The following is a 9021-nucleotide window of genomic DNA, read 5'->3' as shown; positions in this document are numbered from 1 at the left end:
GGTGTAAGCATAATTCATCGGTTTGTCGCTGGTCTTGCCCGCAATATTGTGGGCTAAAACAGGCGTTGGCTAAAACTACCGGACGAGCTACACGACTGCCCCACAGATCAACTTTCAACAGCCAACTGATTTGAGGCGCATGTTTGAACTGGCGCGCGTTCGTGCAAAGAGGCTTCACTGCGAATGCCTGTGTCCCCGTCAGACAGATGGCTACCGGAGGCACTCGGTTTTGTGAAAGACTGCGGCGCACCGGGAGGCGACAGCCGCGATACCAACGTGCATCCCCTGGCAGCGACAGCAATAACCAAAGCAAGGCTTCTACAGTGGTGGTCTAGGAGACAGTGAACAATTGTGATGTTCATGGACCTGGTGTGATTTTTTTTTCCTTTTTTTTTCTCGTTCCGGTCAGGACACTAAAAGGTGCCCCCCCCGGTATAAAGGAGAAGACCACAGAGATCATCATCATCAGGTGAAGCCGAAGTCACAAAGCTACCCGTTGCCATGGCGTTGTACCTGTCAGCTGTTTTTGCCGGCGTGCAACTTCGAGCACCTTCAGTAGCGTTGGTGGAGCATCTGTGGGAGATATGAATAAGGTCAGCAGGCACGATGATCTGAAAGCGAGCCCGTAAACATTCTCTGTGCGATACGCGCGCTGGATAACCGGCTTTCACAACATCGCAACCCTTTTGTGTGTCCAACCGGAAACGTTCGAACTTTTGATTGCACTACCGGTAGGCAACGCTTTTTTAGACGATACAAGGGAGGGCGTTGGCGCGTTAAGTGTTCTGTGGCGTTTTAACATGCAAACATGGAAGCGGCGGTAGTAGCGGTGAGTTCCCATAAAAAGACTTCCGCGGCCAAATCTCGTGACCGGAAACAAGACCCAGCAACAAACGAAGGTAGTGACTACGATAACTAGTCGCCGTCTTCCCTCGCTTCTTGAGTTGCGTATTCGACAGCGCACCGCTTTGCAGCCGAAGCGTTCTCAGACTACTAATCGAGGTGAGAGGACGTTTGATGACAGCCGGCGGGAAGAGATGGAAGTCGCGCAGCACTCTACAGGGGCAACTTCTGCGGTTGTCCGCGCACCGCAACCGAGCACACCCGTTGATGCTCCCACCACCGAAGTTCGCTGCAGTGACACTTCTACCGAAACGAAAGACAGCGAGCTGACAGAAATGGGCCGGGCCGTTCCTCTGGAAATTCCGTCCGCACCCTTGGGTACGTCAAGCGTTGGGTCCGGCTACAGCAGTAAAGCAGGAACAATTGATACAGCGGGAACACCTTCGGCTCCGACGTTTCCTCTGACCGCTTCCGTTTATGCGCCGTCTGCTCCACCAACGTTTCCTCAGGACTCCCGCGATGATCCGCATTCTAACGCACTAACATTTTCTCTGGACACTTGCGATGAACCACCTTCTGCCCCACCGACATTTCCTGTGGACACTTGCGATGAACCACCTTCTGCCCCACCGACATTTCCTGTGGACACTTGCGATGAACCACCTTCTGCCCCACCGACATTTCCTGGGGACACTTGCAATGAAACACCTTCTGCCCCACCGACATTTCCTGTGGACACTTGCGATGATCATTGCGGCTTTCCTATGACTTACGACCGCACCACAACTCAAACTGAAGTTTCAAATTGCCAAGTAGCTGTAGTGGCGCCGATGGCGTGTGGCTACGATGTGCTCGGTTGGAGCCGCGATGTCGGTAGGTACTATCCCGAGATTTCGGGCATTTTTGACCCCCGCACGACAGCTAGGCCGCGCTCGGAAGATCAGGTACTTCGGCAGTATGGAGGTGTCTGGTTGAACGGGAGAAAAGGCATGGTAGCCGACTTCGTCGCTCTGAACCAAGAAAAGAACCTAAATCATCACAGCCTGTATGTACTGCTGGCAAATTACTTGCGATCACGGGAGCTCTTGAGCGAGACCACAAGTCTGTTGGATGAATTTCGAGAAGAGATGGCCCATTGCGAATCAGCTGTGTGGGATATGGTGTCAGACTCTGTGACAGGATGCGGGACTTGCAGGGACGACCAACAGGTTAGTGGAACACACTACTTCAATCAAGCTCAGTACAACGGTGCTGTTGCATTGCGTCTAGCCTCGTGTTCTCAGCAGATGCATTCTTTACTCAGGGAGAAACATGTTGTTTGCTTGCACAATGTCAGCACCATCAGGGTCCAAATAGATTACCACATTCAGCTGGTGGTTGATGGTGCTTCGCTTGGAGACCTGGAGAACAGTGCGCCAATCACTTTCAAAATGCACCCAGAACCAAACCGTGATGTCTCTGAGCTTAAGTCATGCATCAGTGTTCTGTTTCTGTTTCTTACAAAGGGTTTGAAAGACAAAGACTTTGTAGATGAAGTGAAGTCTTGGCTACAAATGTTGTCCAACTTACTGCTGCGTGCAGCCTCTCTCACCGACCACTTCTTCTTGTTAAACCATCTGCTTTGTTGTCCACCGGGAATTCATAAGTGGGCCGTAAACCTGGTCCAAGTGCCCAATCCCCTGCTGTCACCTGAAAACACTGACTGCAACCAGATGCTTGACTACGCCCTGACAGTATTGGCCACTATACTGTCCCCAGTAAAAGATTTTAAAGAGTACTTTCAATCCCTGCCGAACAATGAGCTGGCCTCGGCTTTTAGCTACAGGGAAAGTGATGTTGTTGCCTTGCTGAACCAAGTACCGTTTATCGACATCCTAAATCTTTTGCATGCCGCAACTTGGACGTCCGAGCAACATGCTCTGGAGACGATAGCAGTGGCATCGCAGGTGATCTCTATCCTCCACACTGGCCTGCACACCTACACTGGTCCACGATATAAGCATTTGTCCAAGAAAATTGCTCACCTGATTTCTCTTACCATGCACAGTGTGGCTGACCTGTGGAAAGGTTTCCAGCCAATGCGCGACAAGATTGACCCCGCTAACCTCGCACATCTGCAAGTTGAGTACGATCAGCTATTTCTACGAGCTGTCAATAGCATCTTTCACTCTCCGGGAACAGGGGCATGGCAGTTCATTGTGGGCCTCCCGTACGCATCAATTTCTGCAGCTGCGACTTGGCAGGTGCTGTTGCTCCTGCATAAGAGCGGTGAGAAGGATCCAGACGAGATTTGTCTGTCTCCTCTTGAAATTTTCAATAAGCTACTTCGCAGGAATCAAAGGCTTTCTTTCAGTGAAAGGCTGAGTCATGTTCCGCATTCAGAAATATTCTTCTTGATGACTGCACTTGTGGACATGGCCGACAGCCCTGCCCTTGCCTACATTGTTGCTATTGAAATCTTCGACATCACATACCTTAATATGAACCTAAGAAGCTTACTTGCCAAGGACGGCCGAGACTTGCTTTCCTCCCTCGCAATGAAGCAGCCATTTGTTGTGTCAGTGCTGTTGGATGCAATCGAAAACCACATGCTGACACTAGGTGCAATGTCGTGCTACCTGATGGACGCAATGCCACTGGAGCTGTGGCATCCTGACAAAGAAGATCTTGATATCATTGCCCATTTCCTCCTCTGCTATCCTCTAGACTCACCTCAGAGTCTGCTTGCAAGGATGTTGATTGATGCTCTGAACTACGGCAAAAATGAAAAGGCCCAGCTGTACCTAGAATGCAGCCTACACCAGTTTGTTGGAGTGCTGCTGCTCGAGTCTTACAAGAAGTTCTGCGCTGACAGTGTTCACAAACAAGCACGCTATCTGCCTTTCATTGCTTCTGGTACTTGCAAGTCCTCAACACCTGCGGACTTTGGCAACTGGGTCTGGAATATTCTGTTTAAACTGAAGCTTCACGCTTTTGACAGAAACCACCATGCTCAGCTCAGCCTTGTTGTGGATGAAAGTCTGCCCATGAACATGGCACCAGATCTCCAAGAGTATAAATGGCTCCAGCCAGTTGCACATGCCACTGACGAATTGTTGCCTTGCGGTATTTTTTTGTCTCTTTCCATTTCAAGAGTGGGTCACTGCAGGGAACAAGTGTTCGCCACTGGTCTCAAGTGCATCTCTACACTAGTACTTAAAAAGCAGTATGCCGCTGCTATAAAGTGCCTGAGTCATGTTCTTCCGCTATTCTACATGCGGCAGGAGATGCTGCTGACTAACCAACAGTTTTTGGCAGATCTCCAAACCCTTGTTTTTGTTGACAGTACTAGCATGGCTGCAGCTTGGAGACTGGCAGGACACGAGCGTTGTGTGCTTGAGCTGCTTGCCGGCACAATGGCCCACCATGTCAAGCAAGCAAAGGTTTGGGGCTTCCCTTCATTACCTGTCAGGGTTTGGGCATCATTGCTTTTGCACTTACCAAATATCCCTATGCACAAGGTGTCCTCCAAATCCAAAGGCCAGAGTGGTGTGATGTATCTTCTTGACGTGCTGGCACAGCTCGCTTATTTCGAGGCGGACTGTCTTGAAAGTGTCGTGGAGCGGCTTGCGGCATTGCTGAACAATGTTGCTGAACAGGCAACTGCACAGCTTTCCATGAAGACCTGGCCCACAGTTGTGCCTTTTGACTCTGCGCCATCATTCTCATGGTTCGCTCTTGTCGGCTTGCTTGCAGAAGCCGCACTGCCCAGTGTGATGGCCATGTGGGAGGCTGTGCTTCGTACTGTAACGTCACACGAGTGCACTGGCACAGTCAAAAAGGCAATGCAGGCGCCCTTGGAAGTTCTTTCACTCTACCGTTGGGCTCATCAAGCTGTCATCACTGATGCAGAACATCCAGCTCTTCCTCTGATATGGCAGCAGTTTTTCTTTCTCTATCTGCAAAAATGCTCTGATGGCAGCAGTGCAGGTCTATCTTTGCTTAAGTGTGGCGAGTTTTCATCTTTGCTGAAGAAGGTGAAACAACGAGTGACGGACTTAGTGGATCATTTCTCTAAGTGCTCTTCAGGTGAAGAGAAGGGCACTTTGCCAAAAATTCTCTGTGAGAGACTCATGAGAGTGTATGGTGCTTTTGGTTTGTGGCTAGAGGACAAGCAAGTCTTGGGAGCTCACGACAGCCTTGCTTCATTACCGTCGCAGTACTGTCCTGAATTATTGTGTGCCACTCTCCAAGGCAACAGTCAGCTCTGGCATGAGCTTGTGTCCATGGAGGCATGGAAAAGTCGGCTGCAAGTCCTCGAGCTGGCCTCATTTTCACCTGCGGTGCCCAGCCTGGGAAAATGGCAAAATGGTGTGGCAGCTGCAAAAAAGGCAGAGATATTTCCATTGAGGACCTACGAGAATCCCATTCCAGCACCTCGTGTGCCAAGACTGACACCTGTGATCCCGCCTGTGCCGATTGTCGCATCAGAAGTGCGTGAGTTAGTTGCTTCACAACTGAGGGCACTTCGGGACGAGGCAGTCTGTGTGAATGGTCAACTGGACAGGTTGGTGCAGTTAGACAAAGCACACCAAACTGAATTGCTCCCCAACCTTTACAAGAACGTTATGGCACATGTAACCCTGGTACGCTCATGCGGTTCCGACTGCAGTGGTGCGTTATACCTAAACCTCGCGTTTCATGAGGCCAGTCAGGATCCTGCAATCCTTTTAAAAATAAAGCAAAACCGTACTGAGTGGCTTGCGACCGTGACAGTGCCACCATATGCTAGCTGCTGCGCCATTGTTCAGCTGGAAGCATGCCTCACCCAGCTGGTGCAAAGGCACCGCCAAGCTTTGCCCACTGACAAGGCAGCGCTTGAAGTGCTTGGGAGCAACATATTTTTTGACATTGTTCAGGCAGCTCATAAAGAGATTACCAGCTACTCTCCTACACGACAGTTCGTGACTCTATGCCTGGACATGTTGGGCCAGGAATTTGTGTCCAACAAAGCCAGTCAGTGCCTGCCAGTACTCCAAGCAATGCTCAGGGAACCAGGTTCCATAAGCCATGTGTCCCCATTCTTCACTCCTGCAGCAGCTGATGATGAACAGTATGTTCACATGTACCACTTGTTAAGTTCCTACCTTGTCCCAGGCCTCCACAGCCCTGTCTTTGCATTGCTATCCAAGTTTGCCCTTTCCCATTGGTTGAAAAGCCGTGCGCCAAGTCGGGCTGTACGAGGCCAGTTGCTGGTCTCCTTGGAAGTGATGCTAAGAAAGTGTGGATGTAATCCAGAACCAGCTATGCTGCCATTGGTCGAGCTCCTCTGTTCCCACTTGGGCAGCTTGTTGCAGTTCAGCTTTCCTCAGCAGTATGCGCCTGTGGTTACCATGCTTCTGGGGGGCACATCGTCCTGCTCAATCCCCGTTGTCACTTGGAACATTCTCATTGAGGCACTTGGCTACAGTTCTTCTGGCAGTGCAGCTAAGACTAAAGACGCATATGGGAAGCATCTATGCAGCTTGTCGCTTGATGAATTAGCAGAGACTCTATCTGTTGCTACAGCTCACTTTTCCATGCTCCGAACATCTGATCTATCTTTGGTGAAAGATTGCCTCTATAGCACTGTGGTGCCATATCTTTCTGTGCTGAGCAATTTCTTTGGCATTATCGTGCATGCCTACATATGGAAAACAGTGAACTCAACAAAAGATAACCAGCAGGAAGCTGTAAAGTGTGTGCTGCAGCTGTATGGGCCCTGGCTGGAACTTGCAGAAGACTCACATACCCATGTGCCATGGCTGCCAAAAGACACTAGCAAAGCACGTCAAATGGCACAATCACTTATTGATGGGCTAGCATTCTTTCACAGTCAGTGTCGCAACGTGGCTAGCATCAGGATCATGACTTTAGTGTGGCAGCACTATTTTGTCAAGTACGTCTGGACTAACCCGCCACAGTACATTACAGATGCTGTGCAGGCTGCATTTCAGAAGCTGCCATGGTCGCAGTTCTTACCTTCTGTGGAGGATGTAAGGCTTGCCTGTAAGTTGTTGGATGTAAAGTACACTGCCCATCAAGCTTTCCTGGTGAAAGTGTTTGTGCAAGTGCCATGGCAAGCATGTCTTCGCGAAGTGCGGCACCTTGACCCTGAATCGCATGTGGAGTATTATTCCTCCTTTGCCGAACTGGTCCTCGGCCTTGCGTGGCACCCAAGCATGTCCACATTCATAGCAACTTCCCTCGGTCCCCTTCGTGAACACAATTGGGAAGTAGTGCCAGTGGATGTTGTGTGGCGCCTGCAGAAGGTGTTTGCCACCAGTTGCAACGTGCATCAACTCCTGCAAGTGAGCTCCGGAATCGAGAATACGGTGCTGGAGTTCGTGGCTGTGTTGTCATGCATGCATCGCCCAGGCTCTGAGAACGACTCCCACAAGCAGCACACATACGTGAGCATGCTTGTTGGACTCTACAGCTCGGCTCTCGATGTTGCCGACACCAAAAATCTTGTTTCGCTGCTTCCGCACCTGCTCAACAGCTGTGAGAATGTGCAGGGTTCTGTGGCTCTCTTGGGGCGTGCCCTCTCGCTCCTGGACAGCTGTCAGGAGGGCAGCCTGCAGGCACAGGCGTTGGTCGAAGACTTGCTACCCTGGCTAGAGGCTCGTGCAGGACGGCCGATCTTGCTCTCTGTGCTGACTGCAGCGTGCATTAATGTTGCTTCGGTGCAGCAACTTGTGCACATTACCGAGGCCTGCCTCACTGCATTTCTTGAAGGGACCCTTGTGGATGATGGTGGCTGGGCCCATGCTGTTACTGCTTTCCAAGTTCCTGAACTGACCCTGGCCAACTTTCTGGAGCAATGTGCCTGTCAAGCAGCACATCTCACTCAACTTATCTATGTGCTGCACTGCTTGCCTCAATGCCGCTCTCATGACGACGAGTGGAGTCTGTTGGACCAGCTGGCCAATTGGGTGTCTCGAGGATGTGCAACTTGCACGAGTGAAGCTTCCGAACCAAAGCTGCTGTTGCTCTGGTTCAAACTGCTAGTCTTGACCACGCGCCAGCTCGAATTTGGTGGTCGTCCAGAAGCGGTCCGCGGCCTGCTAACGAAATTCTGTTCCGCACTCAGCACCCTCGGCGAGGACCGTGACAAAAGAGGCCTTTTGGGAGCGCTCGGTGTGGGGCGCCGATCTGTGGTATCCGCAGGATTTCGACTCTGCTGTAAGGCACTGGCTGCCTTTGTGGCTACACGGCTCGACAATAGTTCGGCCCTGGCCAATCAGACGCTCTCTCGACTTCGCAGCCTGCAGGCTTCGAAGGCTTATTCTCAGCTTTCGCGAGAAGTAAAAGAAGCGCTGGACATTGTGCAAGATGCTAGTCGGGGCACCATTAGGGACAGCCTGCATCTGATGAACAAACTTGTCGACTCGTTGTACCGTGAAAGGGTGGTGTTGCGTATCCTTGTTTTCTGGCAGCGGGCAGTGATGTCCGGGGGCGTTTGACGAGTTGACGTGTTGTGCGGTGCTAGTACAGCAGTCCACGCAGTGTGTCACTGTACAGCATCTCTAGTACAGATCACTTTCTAGTGGCAGCCAGTGTTTTACCCATTTTTGATAGGTGATTCTGTGTGTCAAGTTTGTTGCGCTGGCTCAGGTACAGCGCTTGGTTTTGTTTCTTAGTGTGCTCTTGTCAGTGGTTCGATGCAGATGCAATGTATATGTGGTGAAACAAAGTAGTGCACCATCTGTTTTTTTAATGACGTGATAATGCATAACATTTTGGAGAATGAGCAATGAGAAGAAGAGTTACACGTGTACTAGAATAACCACCTTCCAATTTTTTTCTCATACAGACGAGTTCGTGCGACTGAACTGAAGCCCCACATATTAACTTTTTATTGACATATGCTACACAATTACATTCATGTAACCTTTTCTGTTTATAATTGTTCATTTCATCAGCTTATTAAAGGTTTTCTTTGTATACATCTTTGTTTATAAGAAAAGGTCTAGATTTCTGAAACTGCGCTGGCACAGGAACTTGTATTTTCTTATTTGTTGACTTTTTTTTAATGGTATGGTGCCAAAGGTTATTGAGTGCTCTGTTCTTATCAGCTTGCATTCAATGCAAAAAAATTAAAAGTGATGTAATAAGGGCTGTACGATATAATATGTGGGTAGCATATAAAACCCAAAC

The 9021-nt window shown here is 50.0% G+C and overlaps 1 protein-coding gene across 1 annotated transcript; it reads left to right on the top strand.

The window, feature by feature from the left end:
• The first annotated feature begins 833 nt into the window (after positions 1 to 833).
• On the top strand, positions 834 to 8527 carry LOC142771878 (ectopic P granules protein 5 homolog). The gene has a single exon (XM_075873826.1). The coding sequence runs from the start codon at positions 1038 to 1040 to the stop codon at positions 8325 to 8327; it is 7290 nt and encodes a 2429-aa protein (XP_075729941.1). The 5' UTR covers positions 834 to 1037; the 3' UTR covers positions 8328 to 8527.
• The last annotated feature ends 494 nt before the right edge of the window (positions 8528 to 9021 follow it).

Source organism: Rhipicephalus microplus, chromosome 9 (genome assembly GCF_043290135.1).
Source record: "Rhipicephalus microplus isolate Deutch F79 chromosome 9, USDA_Rmic, whole genome shotgun sequence".
In the NCBI taxonomy this organism is placed as follows: Eukaryota; Metazoa; Arthropoda; class Arachnida; order Ixodida; family Ixodidae; genus Rhipicephalus; species Rhipicephalus microplus.
Note: the sequence above shows the minus strand (reverse complement) of the source record. Positions and strands in the feature narration are given on the sequence as shown.

Coding starts and splice junctions, on each gene's coding strand:
- LOC142771878 (XM_075873826.1), top strand. CDS start 1,038: ATGGAAGTCGCGCAGCACTCTACAGGGGCAACTTCTGCGGTTGTCCGC.